Raw genomic sequence first — 27,568 nt, forward strand, 5'->3', positions numbered from 1 at the left:
ATCTCTTTCTTTCTCACGGTAAATTTGATGTTGACCATTGCTTCAAATGTTGTCTCAATCATGATTTATAAACCTGTAAATCATCTCTTCTACAATCTTCTACAATCATGCATTAGTGATCTTACAAAAAAATGATGTAGCATAATTGAAAATATTAACTTATATCACTGTTTATATATAATATGATCAAGATTTAAAAAATGTAAAAGTGACTTGCACATTTACCTGTACAAACAAATGTCACCTTCCCATTTCTCTAATGAAGAATATCAATGAGAGGAACTTGTACAATTTTCTTAAGAGCCAGCATCTCAATAATCATGTGTTGGTTCCTCTTATATACAGTACATATGTCGTACATCTTGTTCTTTGGAACCCAAGATAAATTGAGTTCCTTCTTGTTCGTAACAGTAGCCAAAAATTAATATAACTACTTCTACAACCAAGAAACAACATATATCTATATAATATATATTCAAATCATTCAAGATACATGGAAAAACTATTTTTCTGACATATATTCAAAATTTTCGTATACTACCAAGTCAGAAAAATAAAGTTCCTTTTGATAGGAATCCAAGTTTGTTGTTCCACAAGATGTGTTCCTTGAACTACTTCTAATCAATCAATTCGTTATGAATAAATAATCAAACATGAAATCTAACATACTGACTTTTAACCACACTAAAAATCAGAATAGACATTATCCAAATTTGATGGAAAATATTCATAAGAATTAAAATCATATTAACAAAAATACTACAAGGAACAAGCTTAAACTAATGTATGCATACAATGAAGAACTCAAAGACAGAATACTTACCTCAAAAGTATGAGTCTTTGAATACCTTTCACTTCTCCAGTAAACGTTAATCTCCACATGATGCTTGGAACAACGAAGGGCTGAGTTCCTTTCTTCAATTTTCTTGTACGCACTCATCTTAGCCAAGAACTTACTCGTCAGGGTTTCCTGCTTCATCAAGAGCTCTGGCTCTGATACCAATTGTTATTTAGATGAAATACTACAAGAGGGGAGGTGAATTGTAGTATGGAGGTTTCTAGTCACTTTTTGCGGAAATAAAAGAAACTAAACGAAAGTAGAGAAATAGTGCAAGAGAGATTTTACGAGAAAAACTTCCTAGGCAAAATAGGAAGTGAAAAACCTTGACCCCAAGGGATTTTGGCTCAAAATATTCCACTAAAATAGGCCGATGACTCTGTTACAACCTATAAGGAACTTAAGCCTTTATCGAGTTCCTCAATGAACCCGAGTTCCCCAATCAACTAATCCCTCAATCAGTTGATCACTTTAACTCTCTCTCTCTAACTTAAGACTTCACTCAAAGCCTAACTCGATCTTTCTCTTTCTCTCAAACTTCACTCAAAGCTTTCTCTTTCTCTCAATATAAAGAACTCACTCAAGTTCTCACCCCAATACAAGAGTTCACTCAACCCTCATAAATTCCCCATTACAAGAGTTCACTAAAACCCTTTAACAACTCTCAAATACATATGAAAGATGTACTATATAAAACTAATATGTTGGACACTTTGAGACTTATAAGGAACTTGGAACCTAAAGGAACTGACTCAAAAACGTGGAGAGAAAATATAATTCTTTTCTGCTGCTCTTCCACTTGAGATATACGCTAATTTGGAATGACTCACTAAAGTCAGACAAATTAAAACTAAAACTTAACTCTCCTTTTATAGCATGCATAAGACTTGACCACTACTCCCACTAAATCCTCCACTAACAATCAGTTCCCTTATTTTTAGGTAACTGCCAATTACTTGGGTAGTAGAGAAACGTGATAACGTGGTAGTCAAAGTCTTATACACAACGTTGAACGTGGAGTAAAATCAGGAAAACTGATTTCTTGGAGAGAAGATAAAGTAAGCAGTTAAAATCTTATTTGATGAAAAATATATTTTTATAAAATAATATTTAAGATATTTATTTTCAAAAACAAAATAAAATCTTTTTGTAAAATAATATCAAAGATTTATTTTCCAAAAACAGTAAAAATCTTTTTCGAAGACTAATTTTATCACATTTAAAAACTTTAACTTTTTAAAGAAAAATAACTAAATATAAACTCATTCATTAAAAGAACGTTACTTATTTTTCTTTAACTGGCCCATAAGGAACTGACTGGTCACTTAGTTCCTTCCAAGTTGTCATACTCAGTTCCTTCTAGACTAAAGCTCCCATTTAGTTCCTTAGGCTTGTTCCAAACAATTTCTCTTGTCCAACATACTTACATGATTCTTAGAAAAATATACTCCTATATTTCTGTCATTTTCATGTTTTTCTGATGAAGCTTCTACTCCAAAGCTTCTAGTTCCTTCAAAGGAACTTCTCTTTGTTTGTTCCATTGAGGAACTGCTGCTTGTTCCCTTCGTCGAAGAACCAACTTCTAGTGCTTCTTAGGAGCTGCATATAAAGTCTAAAAGAACGTTTGAACATTTAGACTTCTTCTCTTTGTGTTACCTCGAGGAACTCTTCTTTTTGTGTTCCCCCGAGGAACTCTTCTTCTCTTTATGTTCCCTTGAGGAACTCTTCTCTTTGTGTTCCCCCTGAGGAACTCTTCTTTTTGTGTTTCCCTGAGGAACTCTTCTTCTTTTGTTCCCCTGAGGAACTCAAGCACGATTCATACTTTGTAATATTCAATAATGAACTAATTTGTAATCAACATTCTTCATGCTTCATGGCTTGTTCATGCTCATCTCAATACACATATTAGTTAGATAATCATCATTTGTTGAAGTATGGCATGAGCATATATACATATTCTTTTCTTAAATAATTGTCAAAGTGTGGTTTCTTGTACACATTACAATAAATTAAATTATATACGTCTAAGTGTAATGTGTCACACTTAATTATTGTGCTATAAAAGGCATATTCACTTGCCTAAAAGTGTCAAAGGTCTCGTTGAGAACTGTGGATGTTGTCAAAAATAAAAATCCTAAGTTGCCAAAGGAACAATGGAAGAAACTTTGATGGAATAAGACAGGTACATTCCCAAACTATTTTATCTCATATGGTTATATATTCTAGAGGCAACAAACCTATCTTTTTGCCAACTTTCAAATTATCCACACCATTCATCTTCGAAAACAACATTATTCTACAACATTATGCTGTGTGTCCGTGTTGTGTTATGGTTTGTGCTTCTCATTTTCATATCTTACATATACATAAATTTGATGATCCTTATTCTCATTATGTTTTCCTTAGCTCATTCATATCTTCCCACTTTATTTTCACACAACCCATGTGCTCTAAGTTAAAATTCATCCCTTTTTATGGTTCAATGATACATGAAGAGTTGGATGAATACATGTTGAGGGGGAAGTTGTGAAAGGATTGAAGTGCTTGTGATTTATCATTTGATGTCTTGGAGGAAGAATCAGCTTGAGGAATTTCTAAAATAAATTCCAAGATGAAAAAGAATGATAAGGAACTAAGGTGAAATAAGGAGGAACCAATTAAAGTGGTTCATATATTTGGTGTTGAAACTCAATAGTATATGAGTAAGTTCTATCTTCATTATTGTACGTGAATGAAAAAAAAAAATTTGAAAGTCGCCAAAAAAAAAATAGAAGGGTAATTATTAGATGATGAAGGATTTTATTCATGAAGTTTGAGAAAGCTAAGGAACAGAAGGAGATATTGGAAGAACTTGATTATGAATCTAAATTCAAGTTTCACATGTTCCTTAAGGAAGGTTGGTGGTTGAAGTGAAGGGAACTTGGTAAGTACATATATACCAAGGTAATTATGTGTGTTGTGTTCGTTGCACATTTAAGAGTGTGAGATGAAGATCATTAAACTCTTATGATTGTTAAGAACCTTATTATCTCAATCTTTCTAAGCTAAGAGCATAACATTTGTCTCAAGTTTCTTCTACTCAAAATATTTCCATTATCTCTTCTTTCGTATCTTTTGAGCTAAATTTTCATTATCCTTTTCTCTAACAAACTTTTTAAAACCGATCTGTATCTTATCTGTCAAGTTCCTTCATTGGTTTTGAAGTTGAGTCTTTGGATTGCGAATTGGAAATTTGTGTAGTCGTATCCCAGTTTGAAAATTGAGTATCTTAAGCTTTTAGGAATACCAAGTGTTTAACCATTTCTATGGTGGTATGTGTGACATCTGCCCTTTTGTATGTATGCATAAATGATAGATTTGAATACAAAATGTGTGCAAGAATACCCTTTTCGATAATGACAAAAGGGGGAAGAATATGCGTGTGATGCTTATTCCTATTTGATGTTAGATATGCTTAATCATGAGTGATGTGTTCTTATTCATAAGTAATACTTATTGAATAATGTAGTCAGGTTAATTGATATTGGTGTACGTCCATGTATATTATACTTCCAATATGTTATTGTCTTTTAACAGTAGTTCCTTGTCGAACGTGCATGAATTGTTGAATAGATCCAAATTTTCATGATTAAGGGGGAATATATGTACATCTTATATTGTTTAATTTGTGATAAGCATCATTTGTTTGTCATCATCAAAAAGGGGGAAATTGTTGTTAGGTTTTGATGATAAATAACAAATGATGATTATCTAACTAATATGTGTATTGAGATGAGCATGAACAGGCCATGAAGCATGAAGAATGTTGATTACAAATTAGATCATTATTGAAGATTACAAAGTATGAATCGTGCTTGAGTTCCTCAGGGGAACACAAGAAGAAGAGTTCCTCAGGGAAACACAAAAAGAAGAGTTCCTCAAGGGAACATAAAGAGAATAAGAGTTCCTCGGGGGAACACAAAAAGAAGAGTTCCTCGAGGGAACACAAAGAGAAGAAGTCTAAATGTTCAAACTTTCTTTTAGACTTTATATGCAGCTCCTAAGGAGCACTAGAAGTTGGTTCTTCGACGAAGGGAACAAGCAGCAGTTCCTCAATGGAACAAACAAAGAGAAGTTCCTTTGAAGGAACTAGAAGCTTTGGAGTAGAAGCTTCATCAGAAAAACATGAAAACGACAGAAAAATAGGAGTATATTTTTCTAAGAATCATGTAAGTATGTTGGACAAGAGAAATTGTTTGGAACAAGCCTAAGGAACTAAATTGGAGCTTTAGTCTAGAAGGAACTGAGTATGACAGCTTGGAAGGAACTAAGTGACCAGTCAGTTCCTTATGGGCCAGTTAAAGAAAAATAAGTAACGTTCTTTTAATGAATGAGTTTATATTTAGTTATTTTTCTTTAAAAAGTTAAAGTTTTTAAATGTGATAAAATTAGTCTTTGAAAAAGATTTTTACTGTTTTTGGAAAATAAATCTTTGATATTATTTTACAAAAAGATTTTATTTTGTTTTTGAAAATAAATATCTTAAATATTATTTTACAAAAATATCTTTTTCATCAAATAAGATTTTAACTGCTTACTTTATCTTCTCTCCAAGAAATCAGTTTTCCTGATTTTACTCCACGTTCAACGTTGTGTATAAGACTTTGACTACCACGTTATCACGTTTCTCTACTGCCCAAGTAATTGGCAGTTACCTAAAAATAAGGGAACTGATTGTTAGTGGAGGATTTAGTGGGAGTAGTGGTCAAGTCTTATGCATGCTATAAAAGGAGAGTTAAGTTTTAGTTTCAATTTGTCTGACTTTAGTGAGTCATCCAAATTAGCGTATATCTCAAGTGGAAGAGCAGCAGAAAAGAATTATATTTTCTCTCCACGTTTTTGAGTCAGTTCCTTTAGGTTCCAAGTTCCTGACAAGTCTCAAAGTGTCAAACATATTAGTTTTATATAGTACATCTTTCATTTTTATTTGAGAGTTGTTAAAGGGTTTTAGTGAACTCTTGTAATGGGGAATTTATGAGGGTTGAGTGAACTCTTGTATTGGGGTGAGAACTTGAGTGAGTTCTTTATATTGAGAGAAAGAGAAAGCTTTGAGTGAAGTTTGAGAGAAAGAGAAAGATCGAGGTTAGGCTTTGAGTGAAGTCTTAAGTTAGAGAGAGAGAGTTAAAGTGATCAACTGATTGAGGGATTAGTTGATTGGGGAACTCGGGTTCATTGAGGAACTCGATAGAGGCTTAAGTTCCTTATAGGTTGCAACAGAGTCGTAGGCCTATTTTAGTGGAATATTTTGAGCCAAAATCCCTTGGGGTCGAGGTTTTTCACTTCCTATTTGGCCTAGGAAGTTTTCCTCGTAAAATCTCTCTTGCACTATTTCTCTACTTTCGTTTAGTTTCTTTTATTTCCGCAAAAAGTGACTAGAAACCTCCATACTACAATTCACCCCCCCTCTTGTAGTATTTCATCTAAATAACGCATGTAGAATAGAAATTTATTTTCTTGAGTTTTTAGGACAATAAAAATGCCTTTTAATGATTTGAGCATTGTGAATTTGTCGTTCGGCATGATTAATCTTACTTTTATACACCGCTACCCAATTAATTAGTCAATATCAATAGAGTAACACAATACGGATGAGTGATTAAAATTTAAGAAGGAGAATAAGAAGAGAATAAATAAGCAGTATTTATGATAATTTATCTAAAGTACGTAGCTAGACCACCTTACCACCATATATTGTGTTAGTATTCGGAGTTTCGGACTCACCATATACAGCTGAGTTAGTAAGGCTGTCAAAAGCTGACACAACTAGATAACTTGACACGATCACGACACGAAATAAGCGGGTTTGGGTCAAGAATTTTCAACCCGTTTACATAATTAGGTCGACACGAACACGACAAGAAATTAAGCGGGTTAGGTTTGGGTTGAAATTTTCAACCCGAAATCGACACGCATAACCCGAGAATATAAATGAGTTTAAGGACAACTCATCAATCCAAACCGGTTTTTAAGTTTTACCGACTGATTTTTTCGGTCGGTAAAGAGCCGTTTTCTTGTAGTGAACCGACATGCTTAATCTATTAATTACATAGTAAAAAAACAAAAAAAAATTATTTAAAACTTTAATTTTGTAAATTACCTTGACTCCATTTATACATTTTGGTAATTTTTTGGCGGTTAATTTGACGAAATGCTTTAAACCCTTGCGGTATCTTTTTCTAAAACACTAGTTTTAAACTGTTGTAGTATCTTTAATGAATTAATGATATCACACTTTTCTTATTTTTGAATTGAATATTAATTAGTTTATTACAATATGAGGGTAAAAGGTTACACGGGTAATTCGTTTAATAAACGGGTTAGGATTGGGTCAAGGGTTTTCGACCCGTTTAATAAACGAGTTAGGTTTGGGTTAAGGATTTTTCAACCCGTTTAATACCGACACGAACACGAACCCGACATGACACAACCTGTTTGACAGCCCAGTGAGCACTATAACCTATAACGGCGGCAATAGCGTAAGAGGTTTTTTTTTTTTGAATGGATTAGCAATAAGAGGTTTGTTATGAGGTTTAACTAGAGCTGTCAAAAGTTGATCCGACCCGAAATACCGACTCAACCCGATTATTAAAAAACCATCTGAACCCGAAAAAAATGGTGACCCAAACCCGACCTAAAACCAACCCTAGACCCGAGTTGACCCGAGTATGTGAGACCCAAACCTGAACATGACTGACCTGGGGAGGACCCGACCCGAATGTAACTCGTAAATTATTGACCTAAACCAAACCCGACTTGAACCGAAATTGACCCAAACCCGTTTTAACCCGAATTTAACCCGACTTGTTACTAACCTGACCTGAATTCAACCCAACCTGTTCCTAACCTGACCTGAATTTAACCCAACATGTTACAAACCCGACCCGAAATCAATTCGACTTGTTATTAACCTGACCCAAATTTCAACCCGACTTGTTATTGACACGACCCAAATTTTACCAGACCTATTACTAACCCGACCAAAAAATTCAACCCGATCTGTTACTAACCCGACTCAAAATCGACACGACTTGTTATTGACCCGACCTAAATGCAACCCAAATTGTTCCGGACCCGATTTCAAATCACCTTAAATGCAATTTAGACCACCTTATTAATGTTGATCAAAGCATTTATGGGAAATTGTAAAATGAGACACTAACGTTATTTTCTTGCTAATTTCGAGCTCAATTCGGACCTCTAAAAACTAAAATGGCCCCTAAAACCTTAACCGAAGATTTTTTGACATGTAAACCAATGAAAAATCACCTTAAATAACGTAAGTGCCTCGTTTTGTGTGACAATAATATATCGATTTATGGAAAATTGTAAAAATGAGTCACTAACGTTATTTTTTTTTGTTAATTCAGAGCTCAATTCGGACGCCTAAGAACTAAAATGGCCCCTAAAACCTTAACCGAAGATTTTTTGACATGTAAACCAATGAAAAAATTAAATCGGGATGCAATTTACAATTTATACAAACTTTTGGGCTGCCATTTGCAATTTATTTTTTAAATGGCTGCAATTCGAAAAATACGAACTTTAAATGGCTGCAATTTACAAAGATTCCTTAAATATAGTATATATTTGTTGTACGGTCAAAGAAGATAATTATCTTCCTAAATTATAGAGTATAAATTCCTATTATATATTGCCATATATATTGCCCGGAATAATCCGACCTTTGGCTCATCCGCTCAAAATAGAGTATAAATTCCTATTATAGTCAAACGAAATAATTAGCTTGATAAAAATGATAATTATCTATTTATAAATAGTTGAACCCGAATATGAACTGACTTGGAAGTGACCCGACCTGATTGTAACATACAAATTATTGACTTGAACATAACCCGACTTGAATCCGAGAATGACCAAACTTGGAAATGACCCAACCTGATTTTAACCCGCAAATTATTGACTTGAACCGAACCCGACTTGAACCCGAGACTGACCCGACTTGAAAATGATCCGACCTGATAATAACCCGCAAATTATTGACTTGAACCGAACCCGACTCAAACCCGAGAATGACCCGACCTGATTCTAACCCGCAAATTATTGACTTGAACCGAACCCAAGAATTACTCTAACCCGTTTTAACCCGAATTAAATCCGACCTATTGTTCACTCGACTCGAATGTAACCTGACCTGTTATTAACCCAGCCTAAACCCGACCCAAACACGATAAGAAGTATATATGACCCGACGTGACCCGACTCAAGTAAGACCCAACCAAAACCCGACCCGCATAGGTTATGGAATTAATCTGAATCGACCCGACCTGAGTTGACCTGACCCACTCTTACCGACCTAAACCCGACTCGTAAACCTGAATCGACAACTCTACCCGAAACCTCCAAAATTTCTCAAAAAGCGTGGAGATTAGCCTTCAATTTTGGAATTTTTTGACCTTTTTTCACCCGGAAATAAAAATTGCCGAAATGTTAACCATGGTACCTAATACCCCCCGGGAGTCCAATTGGTTGGGTGGAACAATCCAATTTACCTTTAAACGACCAATTTACCAGTTTACAACTTGCACCGATTTCATTAACTCAAGCCTACCACGAACATTTATGACAACATGTAATGATCATATATGGTTCTAAACGGCATTATATGAACCCAAGATGTATCCCCTAAAATCTCAATGCTTTTCGACACCGAGCCCCGAATAATAAAAATTTCTCAAAAAGCGCGGATATTAGCCTTCAATTTTGGAATTTGTTGACTTTTTTTTTGCCCAGATATAAAAATTGCCAAAATGTTTACCATGATCCCTAATACCCTCCGGGAGTCCAATTGCATGGGTGGAACCATCCAATTTGCCTTTAAACGACAAATTTACCGGTTTACAACTTGCAGTACTAGAAAACAACCTAATTACGACGGAAATTTTCCGTCGAAAACACCTCGTTTTCCGTCGGAAAACCCGTTTCCGACGGATTTCCGTCGGAACTGGTTGTCGCAATATACTTTGTCGAAAAAATGCACTTTTCCGACAAAAATTCCGTCGGAACCGCTTTTCCGACGGAATTTCCGACGAAAACCTGTCCGTCTGAAAAGGTTTTCGGGCCTGAGAAAGTCCGTCGAAATTTTCCGACCGACTGTATTCCGCCGGAAAATTCCGACGGAAATTCCGTCGGAAAATTCTCTTAAAAAAAAAAAAAAAGCTTACCCCCACCACCAGTCACCACCGCACAGCACCAACCCCACACCAACCCACCTACTCGTACCACCGCACAGCACCAGCCCCACACCAGCCCACCGAAACCTCCACCAGAACCCTAAAAGATCCGACTCCTCACCTAACCCAAGCCCACCCAAACCAAACCCAAATCTACAACCCTTACCCTTACAAATTTGGCAAACCCCCAACCTAAGCAAGCCACCCCACCACCCACCTAAAAACCACCACTGTGGCCACCGAAAACCACCGTCACCACCAAAAATTAACAAAAAAAATTAAATAAAAAAATTGATATCCTTAACCATTACCCATAAAACCCAAACTCCAACAACAACCACCTTTCACCACCAGAAATTGTAAAAAAAAATCCAATAAAACAACAATAAAAAAAATCAAAATTGAAAAAAAAGATACATACCTTAATTCGACCACACATAACCTTCAAATTGGGTTTAAGAGGCCAAATTCGACCATAAAAACTATAGATCTAGAGTTTTCATGGTCGAATTTGACCCGAAAACCTTTGTTTTAAGCATGAAGAGAGAGAATAAGGGCGAAAAGGATAAATATTGTTGTTGATGTTGATGTCGGCGATGGTGTTGTTGATGTTGGTGTTGCTGGTGTTGTTCGTTGTTGATGTCGGTGGTTAGTGTTGGCTATGGTGGGAGATTTGAGGGGAAAGTAGAGTAGAGGAGAGATAGAGAAGGAGAACGAGATCGAAAGAAGAAGGAGAACGAGATCGAAAGAAGAAGGAAAGAGAGTAGGAGATTCAAAGAGGGGAGTGAGATTCAGAGAGAGGAGTGAGAACGAAAGAGAAGGGGAGGAGAGAGAAGAGGAAAGATAAGGAGACAGGGAGAAGAGGCGGAAATTGAACATGAGTGTTAGGGTTTCTAGGGGTTTATTTATTTATTTTTTTTAAAAAAAAATATTCCGTCGGACTAAAAATCCGTCGGAAAGCACATATATTTCGACGGATTTTTATTCCGACGGATTTGTAGAATTCGTCGGAAATATCCGACGGAATTAAAATCCGTCGGAAAATTCGATATTTCAGACGGACTAATTGGTCCGTCGGAAGTAGTCCGTCACTATTTCCCTGTTTTCTAGTAGTGTTACACCGATTTCATTAATTCATGCCTACCACAAATATTTATGACAACAAATAATGATCATATATGGTTCCAAACGACATTATATGACCTCGAGATGCATTACCTAGAATTTCAATACTTTTCAAAACCGGGCCCCGAATACTCCAAAAATTCTCAAAAAGTGTGGATATAGCCTTCAATTTTTGAATTTTTGAATTTTTTTCACCCGTAAATAAAAATTGTTGAAATGTTTACCATGTTCTATAATACCCTACGAGAGTCCAATTGAGTGGGTGGAACCATCCAATTTGCCTTTAAACGGCTAATTTACCGGTTTACAACTTCTTCAATTCATTAACTCAAGCCTTTCACGAACATTTATGAAAAAATATAATGATCATATATGGTTCAAAACGATATTATATGACTCCGAGATGTATTCTCTAAAATCTCAAGAATATTCGACACCGTGCCCCGAAACCTCCAAAATTTCTCAAAAAGCGTGGATATTAGCCTTCAATTTTGGAATTTTTCGACTTTTTTTCGCCCATAAATAAAAATTAGTGAAATGTTTACCATGGTCCCTAATATCCTCCGGGAGTCCAATTGAGTGGGTGGAATCATCCAATTTGCTTTTAAACGACCAATTTACTTGTTTACATCTTGCATCGATTTCATTAAATCAAGCTTACCACGAACATTTATGACAACATATAATGATCATATATGGTTCCAAACGGTATAATATGACCCCGAGATTTATCCGCTAATATCTCAAGATTTTTAGACACCGGGCCTTGAAACCTCCAAAATTTCTCAAAAAGCGTATATATAAACCTTTAATTTTGGGATTTTTTTGACTTTTTTCGCCCGTGAAAAAAAATTGCCGAAACGTTTACCATGGTCCCTAATACCCTCCGAGAGTTCAATTGGTTGGGTGGAACCATCCAATTTGCCTTTAAACGACCAATTTACCGGTTTACAACTTGCACCGATTTCATTAACTCATGCCTACCACGAACATTTATGACAACATATATTGATCATATATGGTTCTAAACGACATTATATGACCTCGACATGTATGTATTTCCTAAAATCACAAGGATTTTCGATAACGAGCCTCGAAACCTCCAAAATTTCTTAAAAAGCATGGATATTAGCCTTAAAGTTTGGAATTTTTTTACTTTGTTTCGCTTGTTAATAAAAATTGCCGACATGTTTACCATGGTTAGATCCCTAATACCCTATGGGAGTCCAATTAGGTGTGTGGAACCATCCAATTTACCTTTAAATGGTGAATTTACTGGTTTACAACTTGCACCGATTTCATTAACTCAAGCCTACCATGAACATACATTTATGACAACATATAATGATCATTTATGGTTTAAAACAGTATTATATGACCCCGAGATGTATCCTCTCAAATCTCAAAGCGTTTCGACACCGGGCCCCGAAACCTAAAAAATTTCTTAAAAAGCATGGATATTAGCCTTTAATTTTTAATTTTTTGACCTTTTTTGCCTGAAAATTAAAATTGCCGAAATGATTAACATGGTCCTTAATACCTTCCGGGATTCCAATTGGTTGGGTGGAACCATCCAATTTGACTTTAAACGACCAATTTACCAGTTTACAATTTGCACTGGTTTTATTTACTCAAGCCTATCACGAACATTTATGACAACATATAATGGCCATTTATGGTTTAAAATGTCCCACATTATATGACCCCAAGAGGTATCCCCTAAAATCTCATTTTTTTTTCGACATCGGGCCCTGAAACCTTCAAAATTTCTCAAAAAGCGTAGATAATTAACCTTCAATTTTGGAACTTTTTAACTTTTTTTCGCCCGGAAATAAAAATTGCCAAAATGTTTACCATGGTCCCTAATACCCTTCGGGAGTCCAATTAGGTGGGTGGAACCATCCAATTTGCCTTTAAACGGCCAATTTACCGGTTTACAACTTGCACCGATTTCATTAACTCCAGCCTACCACGAACATTTATGACAAAAATAATGATCACATATGGTTCCAAACGGCATTATATGATCCTGAGATTTATGCCCTAGAATTTCGAGACTTTTCGACACAGGGCCCCGAAGACTCCAAAATTTCATAAAAGGCGTGGATATTTCAATTTTGGAATTTTTGAATTTTTTTCGCCCAGAAGTAAAAATTGTCGTAATGTTTACAATGGTCCCTAATACCCTTCGGGAGTCCACCTGGCTAGGTGCAACCATCCAATTTGCCTTTAAACACCTGAGTTACCGGTTTACAACTTGCAACGATTTCATTAACTAAAGCCTACAATGAACCTTTATGACAACAAATAATGATCATATATGGTTCCAAATGACATTATCTGACCCCAAAATGTAATCCCAAAAATTTTAAAACTTTTCAACACCGGGCCCTGAAACCTCTAAAATTTCTCAATAAGTGTGAATATTAGACTTCAATTTTGGAATTTATTTAACTTTTTTTCGTTTGGAAAAAAAATTGCCGAAATGTTTACCATGGTCCCTAATATCCTCTGGGAGTCTAATTGGGTGGGTGGAACCATCCAATTTGCCTTTAAACGGCCAATTTACCGATTTACAACTTGCATTAATTTCATTAATTCAAGCCTACCACAAACATTCATGACAAAATATAATGATCATATACGGTTTCCAAACGACATTATATGAACCCCCGAGATGTATCCCCTGAAATCTCAATCCTTTTCGACACCGGGCCTCGGAACCTCAAAAATTTCTCATAAAGCGAGGATATTATCCTTCAATTTTGGAATTTTTTGACTTTTTTCGCCCCAGAAAAAAAAAATAGCCGAAATGTTTACCATGGTTCCTAATACCCTCCGGAAGTCCAATTAGGCGGGTAGAACCATCTAATTTACCGGTTTACAACTTCTACCGATTTTATTAACTCAAGCCTACCACGAACATTTATGACAACAGATAATGATTACATATGGTTCCCACGACATTATATGACTCTGAGATGTATTCCCTTTAATTTCAAGACTTTTCGACACCAGGCCCCGAAGACTCCAAAATTTCTCAAAAAGGTGGATATTAGCCTTTAATTTTTGAATTTTTTGACTTATTTTTGCCTGGAATAAAAATTTTCAAAATGTTTATCATGGTCCCTAATATCCTCCGGGAGTCCAATTGGGTGGTGGAACCATCCAATTCGTCTTTAAACGACCAATTGCCGATTTACAACTTGCACTGATTTCATTAAATCAAGTCTACCACGAACATTTATGACAACATATAATGATCAGATATGGTTCCAAACGGCATTATATTAATTCGAGATTTATCTCCTAAAATTTCAAGGATTTAAGACAGCAGAATCTGAAACCTTTAAAATTTCCAAAAAGCGTGGATATTAGCCTTTAATTTTGGAATTTTTTGACTTTTTTTTTCGCTCGGAAATAAAATTTGCCTATATGTTTACCGTGATCCCTAATACCCTCTAGGAGTCCAATTGGGTGGGTGTAACCATCCAATTTGTCTTTAAATGACCAATTTACCGGCTAATACTTGCACCAATTTCATTTAATCAAGTCTACCACACGAACATTTATGACAACATATAATGATGATCATATATGGTTCCAAACAGAATTATATGACCCCGAGATGTATCCCCTAAAATCTCAACTCTTTTCGACACCGGGCCCTGAAACCTACAAAATTTCTCAAAAAGCGTGGATATTAGCATTCAATTTTGGAATATTTTGACTTTTTTTGCCCGAAAAAAAAATTGCACCAATTGGGTGCGTGGGTGGAACCAATCAATTTGCCTTTAAACGACCGATTTACCGGTTTACAACTAGCTTGCACCTATTTCATCATCTCAAGGCAACCACGAACATCTATGACAACATATAATGATTATATATGGCTCCAAACGACATTTTTGACCACCATATGTATTCTCTAAAATCTCAAAACTTTGCGACACTAGGCCCCGAAACCTCCAGAATTTCTCAAAAAGCGTGGACATCAGCCTTCAATATTGGAAATTTTTGACTTTTTTTCGCTCGAAATTAAAATTGTTGAAATGTTTATCATGGTCCCTAATACCCTTGGGGAGTCCAATTGGGTGGGTGGAACCATCCAATTTGCCTTTAAACGACCATTTTACCGGTTTACAACTTGCACCGATTTACCGATTTACAACGACCAATTTAATTAACTTGCACTGAACCTGACTTGAACCAAAATTGACCTAAACCCGTTTTAACCCGTCAAAACCCGAATTTAACCCGACTACTTGTTACTAACCTGATCTGAATTCAACCCGACCCGTTCCTTACCCGACCCGAATTTAACCCAACCTGTTACAAACTCGACCTGAAATCAACCCGACTTATTATTGACCTGACCCAAATTAAACCCGACTTGTTATTGACCTGACCAGAATTTTACCAGACCTTTTACTTATCCGACCCAAAAATTCAACCCGATCTGTTACTAACACGACTTGTTATTGACCCGACATAAATTCAACCCAAATTATTTCTGACCCGATTTTAAATCACCTTATATGCAATTTAGACCACCTTATTATTGTTGATCAAAGCATTTTTTCTAGGGAGATCAACCAAGTCGGTCCAGGCCAGCAAAAGAAAGGAGCATCATCCTCAAATTTAAGAGTTAAATATAATATATATTTGTTGTATTGATAGGCGTGTCGCGTACCTAACAAAAATAACCGAACGAACTCTACTATGTAGTTGAGCAAGTAGGGGTCGAATCCCAAGAGACTAAGGACTACTAATTAAACAGACTCAAATCAATACTAAGCAAGTAACCAATCAATATCGAGAAATCCATTCTAGAACAATTACGAACTATCAAGCAAAGAAAATTATAATAATGAATTAATCAAGAACTAAAGACATCTAAGATTAATTATCCCCACTAATATGAATCAATGCAATAGAACAATCCCTTTCCCTCAATTAAATTAATAAATATTCCACATGACAGAAGTTCCCTAAAACAATACTAAGAGTTTCTTTCGATCAACTAATAGCTTCCCTAACATGAAATCATACCTATTTTCATGGAATCATACATATTAAAGACATTGAGAACGACATCCTATAAGCCCTAGAAAGAACAATTAGCTATTTTCATGCATAAAAGCTCTTGCTTTTAATTAGGGTTCTAAATTCAATTAGGAATCAACTTTCGTTGTAAACCTAATCACATTCAATAATACTATTTCTAGTTTATCATGGATAATAAAACCAACCCTAACAAAGAGAAATTATGAATTAATTAAATTGGGAATTGGGAATCAAATAACACATCAATCCATATTAGGGTTCAACCTAACCCTAGATTATGAAACTAATCACACATAATAATAGAAGTAACAAGACAATTAATTAAAGAAAACATAATAACAATAAAAATTAAAGAGAATAAGGAAGAGAAATCAATACTTGGAATTGGAATTAAATATGAAAACTTGAATCTTGAAAGTAATAATGAAGAACGTAATACCAAAAGCTCTCAAATAATGTATGTAAAAAGTGATAGATAAAAGACTATCTAAAACCTATTTATATGCTAGGAAAATAATAGTAGTCTTTTCTTAGGATTAGGACTCCTAAAATCCCTAAAATAGGGCTAATTTCGTTGGTAATGAAGAGGCCGCAACCGGGCTGCGGTACAAGGTCGTGAGCCGCGGTATTGCTGCGGTGCAGGCTGCCGACTTGAATTCTTGCTCCTTTGTGAAGTGCGCCGCAGGTAAGCTGCGGTAGGTCATAGTAAACCGCAATCAAGCTGCGGACTAGGCTGCCATGATGCTTCGTGGATGCTAAAAACGCTCCATATGAAGAATATCTTGCGTACAAGTTGAATTTCACGCAAATAGATCCGTATTCCTATAAAAACAAAAACAAACAAACCGAGAAGAGCAATATCGAAATAGGAAGAATAATAGCTCTAAAAGAGTAAGAAAATGAAGGAAACACAATAAAATAAGACCAAATATCACATATAAATCATGTATAATATCGTGTTATCATGTATGGTCAAAGGAGATAATTATCTTCCTAAATTATAGACTATAGTTCCCTAGTATATTGTCATATTATAGTCAAAGGAAATAATTAGCTTGATAAATATGATAATTATCTATTTATAATTAGTTGAACCCGAATATGACCTTACTTGAAAATGACCCGACCTGATTGTAACCTGCAAATTATTGACTTGAACAAACCCGACTTGAATTCGAGAATGACCCGGTTTGGAAATGACCCAACCTAATTATATATAACCCGCAAATTATTGACTTGAACCGAACCCAAATTGAACCCGAGAATGACCCGACCTGATTATAACCCGCAAATTATTCACTGGAATCGAATATGACTCAAACCCGAGAATGACCCGACCTGATTCTAACCCTCAAATTATTGACTTGAACCAAACCCGACTCGAACCGAGAATTACCCTAACCCGTTTTAACCCGTGAAAATCCGAATTAAACCTGACCTATTGTTCACCTGACCCGAATGTTACCCGACCTGTTATTATTCCGACCTAAACCCGATAAGAAGTATGACCCGACTCAAGAATGACCCAACCCAAACCCGACCCGCATAGGTTATGAAATTATTCTGAATTGACCCGACCCACTCTTACCCGACCAAAACCCGACCCGTTTACCCGAATTGACAGCTCTAGATTCAACTCACCTTTTTAGAGGTTTATAAAGAAACCTCTTATTGTTGGAAAAAGAAAATTTTGAAGAGGTTTGTTGACCCTACTTGAGCATGAAAAAAAAAAGAATTTTTTCTATTAAAATAAATATTTATTTATTTATTTTTACTATAAAAGTTACTTGTATGTATTTTTTATCAAAAGACACGATTCAAATATTCCAAATGTTTTCTGACCCCGTTAAATGTTTTTCTTGATCCACCACTGTTTGCATAATTAATTATGTATTCAACTAAATATTTTTTAAAAGTATTTCATTTAATTTATGAAAAATCAAGTACTTAAATATATGATTTTTAAATTATAAAGATATACTATACAATACTTATACTTTAATTATTTTTTATTCATCATATATGATACCATTTTTTTTAAATGAATAGCTTATTATTCTTTAACACTCCTTTATTTGTTGAAATTATTCCCATTTTATTGCACTTTTATTTTAATACACATATTTAAGTAATTTTTTTTACTACAGAGTAATTAGTTTTATATGATGAGTAAATTAATTAGGAAAATTTATAGTATGTACTAGTATAAATTACCAAATACAAAGTAGTTTTTAAACTTATATTATAATATACGTAGACAACGGAGTACATGGAAAGATAATTATTGAATATAGAGTATTTTTTTATCATTATATTAATTGTATTGATAACTAGAATATAAATCTAATATATATATATATATAAAGGGGAGTTTTTCCTCGAGTTTTTAGAGAGCCACGTAGGATTTAATTTTCTTAGCGCGCCATGTAGGATTATAAATTTAAGTTATAGCCAATTAAATAAGAGATTTTTAATTTCTTTTACAATTAAATAATTCAAATGCCACATAAGCAAAATTAACGAATGAGATTTTAAAGTTTAGATTAATTAAATACAAAATATTATCTTTTGAGATTAGGAATTTTATCTAATATTTTAAAACTAATATAATAACAATTTTAATCACATATATAAGAAAAATATTTTTTTAAAAAAAACTAACAAACCGTGCATCGAACGGGCTTCATCTAGTTATTCTATATTTGTAAAATTAGAATTTATCAAACAAAATAAAGTTAAAAATTTAAAGGCTAATTAATTAACGGTAATATACATAATAACTTATTTCTACCCTTTTTTTTCTCTTATTGTTAAATGGATAAATTCTTTAGAATTCCTTGATTTGCCACTGTTTGTATGAAGATAATATGGCTAGGGAATAAACCTCTTCTACTGCTATTTCCCTGACTCTTGGACTCTGTAGCTATTAAAAAACAAAAAAAAAAAAAAAAGATAAACAAAATAGCTTGAATAAATAGGTCTATAGGGAAATTAAAGCTTAATAAGGTCTATTCCAAGTGTATACAAAAGGTATAAAAAAAAAATTAAATAAATAAAAAAATAAAATAACCCTCTTAGTTATTGCATTTATCCTTAAATGATAGGAAAATTCTTAATAGTAGCCCTCAGCAATTGCAATACTGAAAGGGTAACCCTTCCTTTTTGTAATTATACATACAATATTACCCTAATAAAAAAAATTCCCATAAATGACATTAATGAGTTTTATCTTGTTACAAAAAAACTAAACCATGCTTAGACCTTATTCACTTCACATTAAAAAAAATATTCAGTAAAAATAATTTCAGTACAGTAAAAATAAGTTCAGATCATTAAAAGTAATTTCAATTTAGTTAAAATAATTTCAGTTCAGTAAAATCAGTAAATGTAAAAAAGAAGTATAATAGAGATTCAGTAAAAATAATTTAAGTTCAGCAAATATAATTTTAGTTCAGTAAAAATAATTTCAGTTCAGCAAAAATAATTTTAGTTCAGTAAACATAACCACAGTTAAGCAAAAATAAAGTGAAGTGAACGGGGGCTTAGCATGAAAAATAGAAAAAGACAAAAAAAAAACCTTCATTAATACTCCTTCAAAACCTTCAAAACCACCGCCATGAAACCCCAGCATAACCAAAACACCACACATAGCCCCACCATAACCGAGAAACACCACCGCTACCACAATCATTGGACTCAAAACCACACAACTAACCCTCATCACCTCCACCTGCAGGTTGAAACCTCAACCTTATCCCACACCAACATAATAAGGATGGCAAAGAGGTGTAGGACTGGCGAGGGGCTCAGTTGGGCAGTGGATAGGGTGAGGTTCAGGTAGGGGAGTGGTGGGTGGTTAGGGTTCAGTTCAGGTAAGGAAGTGGTGGCCAGGTGACTGATCCGGTTCTAGTGGAGGGGGGAATGGTGGGTTGTTAGGGTTCAATTTAGATGGGGGGCCGGGAGTAGTGGTGGCCGGTTTGATTCAGGTTTGTAGGGGGTGGTGGGCTTGGTGGTTGGCTTGGTGGCTCAACCAACTATTTTATTTTTATAAAACAAAACCTCAAACCATAGTTAATTTTAATTACCATTTAAAAAGATGAGATCATTTGTGAGAATATATTCTTATGTAAAGGGTAATTAAAAGCAAAAAGGGAGGGTTACCATTTCAAAGTTGCACTATTATGAGGCTAATAACCATTGAGAATTTCCCTTGATAATAAGAAATACAACACCCAACAATAAGTTACTTTTATCCAATTCCTTATATAGAGTTAATCTAGCTTATAAGTACAAGTTAAGCAAATGTTCATGATCCAATCAATTGTTGCAAACTCATAATGAAGCTACTAATATAAGAATCCTCAAGACCTTCAGTTAATATAAACTCTCTCCATTTAGCATGATTAGCCCTTACATCTCTTCCAACTTCACTGTCTTCTTCCATCACCAAGGAGACCGCCTTATGGACGGCCTCCTTGGTGAACAAACCATCATTCTTTCTCTTCTCAACTTCGACCCCAACCTTCCACTCTAAGCTCATCATTCGCGCACTGATGAACTGGTCGATTGCTTGAGGCATCAACACGACTTGACATTCGCTTACCATAGCTTCGGATAGAGATCCTGCACCACAATGTGTTATAAAACATCCTACCGAAGGATGTTGTACGATGAGTTGTTGTTGCACCCAACCACCATGAATAAGTCCCCTGCTTTTTGTTCTTTCCGCAAATCCTTCTGGTAATGCTGATTCTATTGTTTGGTAATTCATTGGTGGCTTTAAGGCTGCCAAAAATGGCCTACCTGTAGAGATAATGAAATTTATAGCCCATTATAATTAGGCAAAATAATAATTATGTAGTATAAACTAGCAATATTGCATTATTGCTTATACTTGTAACAAATTTTTTGATTAAACTAATTTGGATCTCAAATTATGCCTACTTTGTCTTTTTTTTTTTTTTTTTCCCTTTCCTAGTTCTTTTTCAGGCAGTTGCTGATAACTAATGACTAATTTTACCTGACATTTTTATGTATAACATATACTAACCGGCTACAGTAGCCACTAGCCAATACACATAGCTCACATTACAAACTATAGAATACTACCTCTGTGTTTTAGTTGACGTTTGTCTAGACATTATTTTAATGATTAATATGTCTGATTTGTGACATTGTTAAATTGTAAAAAGTGGATATTAATCAAATATACAAGATGCAAATAAGATCCTATTTGACTATATTTTTATTGTAATTATAAATCACAAAAGCTAATCAAAGTGTATTTTATAAATAGTGTAAAAGTCTAATGGTGTCAATTAAAAAACAGAGAAAGTAATATAGAGTAGCAATTAATCATTAATTATACTTCCTTAAAAAAATAAAACATTCCTCAACAAAATTAATCATTAATTATACTGTTATCCATCTATATATTTTTGTCACAAATCCCCAAACTTACATATCATTTTAGAATATGAGTTTAATAATTATATTTCCTCCGTCCCAAAAAGAACGATCCATTTAGCCAAAACTTTGTCCCAAAAAGAATGACCCATTTGCATTAAAACACCACCAATTTGCAACAATATTTGTGCAAAATTAGCTTCCCCATATAAAAATTTCATTTTCCATGTTATTTTATTACTTTCTCTCTCTATTTTTTTACAAACCCCATGTAAATTTATCTTTCCAATATACTTTTACTTCTTTTTACTTAACTTCCTTAATACCCGCGTAATCAACCCAAATGGGTCGTTCTTTTTGAGACGGAGGGAGTATATAGCCTAGCTTAGATAAGGCCTACCTTATCTAAGAATCCAATTGCAGCTATAGTCCATCCAATTGCGGATCATCTAAACATTGATCCTAATATAGACACTAAATTTTCTTACTCCATATTTAATTTGTTTAGATAAGTTGGGGTATAGACAAGACTCAAGACTTGCTTAACATTTTTTTTTTTTTTTTAAGAAATACTTAACTAACTTTTGTATCTTTCTTAAAAAAAAAAAAAATTACCCTTTGTTTTATCAACAAACTAAAATGCAATGTCCTACTTCTTCTAGATAAGATTTTTTTTTTTCAACACTACATAGGTTGTTTACTTGTTCCTAGCAATGATATATTACTAAGTATATGGCATATCCTAATCAATAAGAACATTAATACAATTTTCAAACTAACAAATTAAATTCAGAGAACGCACCTGTAAGCTCTAGTCCAAGAACAAGCTCTTGAAATTGGTTCAATTTCAGAGCACATTCACTTCCAAGTGCACAATATATAACACTAGCATTACCAAAACTATTCAACCAATCATCAAAATACTTATCAAGTTTCGAAGATGGCGTTTTAGGCACCATTGGCCCTGCTAGTAACACTGGCTTACCAAATATTTTCTCAAAAAACTTACAATACTCCCCTTCCATCTCCGTACAAGTCTTAACCCCGAATGCGTCGCATTCTCGAAACGAAACACCTAGCCTCTCAGCCAGTGTTAGTCCCCCTAGACCAAATGGCGTCTTACCGGCACCCGCCATGATCTCGGCCTCTTGGGGGAGCATCCTGATTGATTGAGACGGAAACTCTGGTGGTGGTGTTAATAGATCATTCGCATTAGGGTGATACCCTGGTATTTTTTTGTATGGTGCAAGATATGCATATCTTGCTATGTATGCTGTGATATAGTGTATTGCTTTAAACCCGTGTTTTCGGGCTAGTTCGGGCATCCAACAAGTGAAGTCGTAAAAAACAATATCGGGTTTGAGTCGGACTAGATGGGTCTCGATGGTGTCACGTGTCATGTCCATGGCGTTCATGATGAGTGGGCCGGATGAGGCGGGTACATCGTTGGTTGTCTCGGCCCCGGGAGGGAGGCCTTCGACCGGTGGGACGGGGATGGGGATGAAGGTAAGGTGGGTTGGGTAGTGGTTGTGAGAAGCTAACTTTGATCGTGTTTTTGGTGGGATAAAATAGGAGACTTTGTGACCTCTTTCGGCTAGTTTGTTGGCTAAGCGGAGAAAAGAAGTAAGGTGGCCTAGTGCAAACCATGGGTAAAATGCAACGTTTAGAATTTGGGTGTCTTTGTTTTGTGACATTTTGATTGCCAAATTTCTATTTGATGTTTCAACTATTTGTTTTGAAGCTTATGCTACCTATCAACTTCGGTTTTGAAGCTTTATCCTAGACTCGTAGTAACTGATATTTCAGTCAATTACAGGTGTTCAAGATTGTAAAAGACTAAAATAAAACATGTAATTTGAGACGGAATGAGTAATCTATGTTGTAACACTATAAAAAAACAAAGTAAGAGTGGGCAATGACATTGTATATCAATTATCAAAGGGCCCAGTAATCAAATCATACAGGCCCAGCCAATCGTTTCACGAGATTTGTGGCTATTGCCTTCTTGAAGCGTGTGCCATTAGCTACCCACCAGCTGGAAAATTTAACTGACTTTCAATCTTTGATGTCAAATTAATTGGGTTTCATGGCCACTTTCATCAATCATGTTTCCCTCTTTGATGGGTTATAATCAAACGTTGATTTGGTATTAAATTTGGAATCTAAATCATCTGCCTCACAATTGATGTACCACTTGTTTATCTCACCAATTCAACATTTTTTTTGACAAAACTTACTGTTTGGGTCCAATTATGCCCAATTGGGCCCGGTCATTAAATGATCCAATCCAAGTCAAGGTCAAGACCCAAGCCTCCAATTAGCCAAGTCAATCTCAGGTCAAGAGCCCAAGTCATCATGGTCAGCCCATATGACCTCAAGCCCATCTCTTCTCCTTGTCATGCTAAGGTATAAAAGCCTTCAATTACATCATTTATCATTCATTCACATTCAAGCCTCAAGCAATTAATTATCTTGCATAGCTTTCTCTCTCCAAACACTATTTGACTTTGGCATCGGAGGGGCTTTCCTTGACACAACCCCCGAGGCCAGTTTACATGTGTTTGCTGTGCAGGAAACCCTCGGCCCAGCATCATTTGGACCGAGCTAGTCTTCATCCACTTCTTCGGACCTTCGGCAAGGTCCCATTGTTTTCATCCGAAACACTCACCAATTCAACATTGTTTTAATTTGTTATGCAATAATATCTGTTGAGTGTTTCTACTACTACCTCCGTTTCATATTATTTATGTCTAATTGTTGCAAATAATATGAAATAGATGTAGTAATTATTTATGTCCTTTAAGTAAAAGTTGTGAAAAATAACCTTATAAGTGAAAGTTGAGAATAACATGTGAAAGTCAACACCAGAGCTCCGGTGTTGACCACCCAGAAAACTCACCTAAGTACCCCTAAAAACATAATACAGATTAAAAGGTCATTTTTCAAAACTTTTCACTTAAAAGGTCCATTTATAAAAAGTCGATCATTTAAAAGGTCATTTTTATAAATTTTTCCGTATTTATAGAGGTAATTAGTCTACTACTACTAATCTATTATAGGATCTAAATATATTTGGATCACATATTCACACACGTGGATATTTCAATTGATCCAAGCCCAAACAGTATATAATTTCAAGCCCAAAAGAAAAAAAAATATGATATTAGCCCAATGAAAACAAAAAATAAATTCACAATCAAACATTTCAAGAACTAGAAATATAAATTTATAAATGACTTAAAGATCTAGATTACGAAATTATCTCTTAAATAATTTCAAACAAGCAATTGTTTGAGACTCTCAATGAAGCTACTAATATAAGAGTCCTCAAGACACGGGCCTTCCCTTAACAAAAACTCTCTCCACTTAACACGATTAGCCCGTGCCTCTTTAGCAACTTCATTTTGTTCATTCATCACAATTGAGATTGCCTTATTGATAGCCTCCTTAGTGTAATATCCATCTTCCTCTTGTTTTTCGACCTCGACCCCAATTCGCAACTCTATGCTCATCATTCTTGCAGCAAGGAGTTGATCGAGTATTAGAGGTAGCAATACTAAGCTAGTTGACATTCACTACTTATCATAGCTTCAGAAAGAGACCCTGTTCCGCAATGTGTCACGAAACATCCTACCGATGGATGTTGCAAGATAAGTTGTTGTTGGACCCAACCATTGTACACCATTCCTCTTCCTTTAGTTCTCTCTTCAAACCCTTCTGGCAAGGCTGACTCTATTGTTTTGTAACTTGTTGGCGGCTTTAGAACTGCCAAAAAGGGCCTACCTACATGGACATTGATGTCAAAAACTTAGGCTATGTTCAGTTCAACTTATTCAAATTAATGTTAGTTTATCTCATAAATATCTGTTTTTTTTTGTTTGCTTTTATTCGTTGAAAATCTTTATATTTGTAACTTAAAAAATTATTAAATCCTCATATTTGAAAAGTGTGTATTATTATTACAAATTTAATGACATCTCATTTTACAATTTTTATTCCATAAATTAGTGTGAAAATAAGGTCAAAGTTTGGTTTAACTTAGAAATCAGATCTGATCCGATCAAATTATATTAAATTAGATCAGATCATGTGAACTGCCTTAAAATTTTAATCGATTCTATCTTACATAGACCGTACCTACATCATATAAAGATCTAATAAGAGGGATGGATGACATGTGCCTCAATAATTTTTTTTTTAAGAAAATGTCACATTTAAAACAAAAACATAAAATAAAATGAGAAATATACGCATTGAATTGACAAATAAGTATTAGCTACCATTTACCAATTTAATAAATCTAGATTTGCATGCATATACATGTGTGAATATAGAAAATGGTAAACACACCTTTTTAATAACGGCCATGAACATGCATGCATGTATGATAAAAAGGAATGTTATACGAACCTGTAAGCTCGAGTCCTAGAACAAGGTGTTGAAAATGGTTAAATTCCATAACAAATTCACTCCCAAGTGCACAATAAATGACACTTGCAACACCATGACCCTGAAGCCAACCATGAATATGCTCATCGAGTTTCGAAGACGAGAGTTTCACGACCATCGGCCCTGCTAAAAGCACAGGCTTACCATAAATTTTCTCAACATACTCACAATAAGTTCCTTCCATCTCCTTAAAACTCTTAGCACCAATAGCATCACATTCGCGTAATGATTTGTTCACCCTGTCAAGCAACGTAAAATTTCCAGGCCCGTACACTTTTTTTTCCAAAAGCTTCCATGATATCAGCGGCCTCTTGAGCCTGTAAACAAATAAATTGGGATGGAAAACCCGGTGGTGGTGCCACAAGGTCATTCGTCGTTGGGTTGTTACCTTCTTTCTTTTTGAAAGGGCAAAGATAAGCATATGTCATTACAGATGAGGTAAAAAAATGCACGGATTTGATTCCATGTTTTCGGGCTAGTTTAGGCATCCAACAGATGAAGTCATATAAGACTACATCGGGCTTTAGACGGACTAGATGCTCCTCGATAGTGTCACGGGTCATATCCATGGCCGTCATCAAGAGGGTCAAGGCTGAGGTGGGCACATTGTTGGCCGCCTCAGTCTCAGAAGGGAGCCCATCGACATGAGGGATGTCGATGGGAATGAAGGTAATGTGGTTAGGGTGATGGTTGTGAGGGGCTAATTTTGTTTGTGTTTTGGTAGGGAGAAAAAAGGAGATTTGGTTACCTCTTTTGACTAGTTGATTGGCTAAACGAAGGTTTGGAATAAGATGGCCAAGAGCGTATCATGGGTAAAACCGTAAAATACGACATTTAGTATAGGGGAACTTATGTTGCAAGACATTTTGGTTGCCAAATAAATTTATCTTGCTTGTTAGTAGCTTTGCCCCAATATCAATATTTACTAGTTTAAAGTTGCATGTTTCTTGCTTGTTGTATAAGGAAACAAGTATACCTTTTGCTATATTAAATACGAAGTATGTAGTTTGTTAGACAGACAAAAAATAAAATAAAAAATAATAAAAAAATAAAAATTGATGTACTGTGCACAAACTAACCAATACAAATTGACTAATTGTCATAGTTTTATGGGTTTCTCTTGAGCAAGCAAAGTTGGTACAAGAATGTTTGAACACCTTATTTAGTGAAAAATGGAGCACGGAAGGTGCATATGGTCAGTTGGGATAAAATCGCCACTCCGAAAGCTGAAGGAGGGTTGGGCTTAAAATCCATAAGAAACACAAATAAGGCCTTTTTTGGCAAAGCTAGGGTGGAGGTTGATTGCTAAACCTCAAGCTTTGTGGCCGAGGGTTCTGTTAGGGCCTATTATTATGTATAGTGTATAGTTATCGGGCCTATCTCATGAGCCCTAATCTATTTTCTAGGTTGTATATATACGCTTGCTATACTCTAATGAAAACTACGGAAAATT

At 35.0% G+C, this 27,568-nt stretch overlaps 1 protein-coding gene and 1 pseudogene across 1 annotated transcript; both read right to left on the reverse strand.

Annotated features, from left to right (window-relative positions):
* Positions 1-20,423: 20,423 nt before the first annotated feature.
* On the reverse strand, positions 20,424-23,610 carry LOC110702443 (UDP-glycosyltransferase 79B30-like). The gene is made up of 2 exons (XM_021880149.1): positions 22,469-23,610; positions 20,424-21,063 (listed from the first exon to the last, which is right to left on the reverse strand). The coding sequence occupies exons 1-2, from the start codon at positions 23,358-23,360 to the stop codon at positions 20,567-20,569; spliced, it is 1,389 nt and encodes a 462-aa protein (XP_021735841.1). The 5' UTR covers positions 23,361-23,610; the 3' UTR covers positions 20,424-20,566.
* Positions 23,611-24,514: 904 nt separating this feature from the next.
* LOC110702272 lies at positions 24,515-27,125 on the reverse strand (annotated as a pseudogene).
* Between the last annotated feature and the right edge of the window lie 443 nt (positions 27,126-27,568).

Source organism: Chenopodium quinoa, unplaced genomic scaffold, assembly GCF_001683475.1.
Source record: "Chenopodium quinoa cultivar QQ74 unplaced genomic scaffold, ASM168347v1, whole genome shotgun sequence".
NCBI classification, from domain to species: Eukaryota; Viridiplantae; Streptophyta; class Magnoliopsida; order Caryophyllales; family Amaranthaceae; genus Chenopodium; species Chenopodium quinoa.

Excerpts from the sequence above, each read along its gene's own strand:
- LOC110702443 (XM_021880149.1), bottom strand. The coding sequence starts at position 23,360 with ATGTCACAAAACAAAGACACCCAAATTCTAAACGTTGCATTTTACCCA. Across the intron at positions 21,064-22,468 it reads TCTTGGACTAGAGCTTACAG|GTAGGCCATTTTTGGCAGCC; the intron begins GTGCGTTCTCTG and ends TTATCTCTACAG.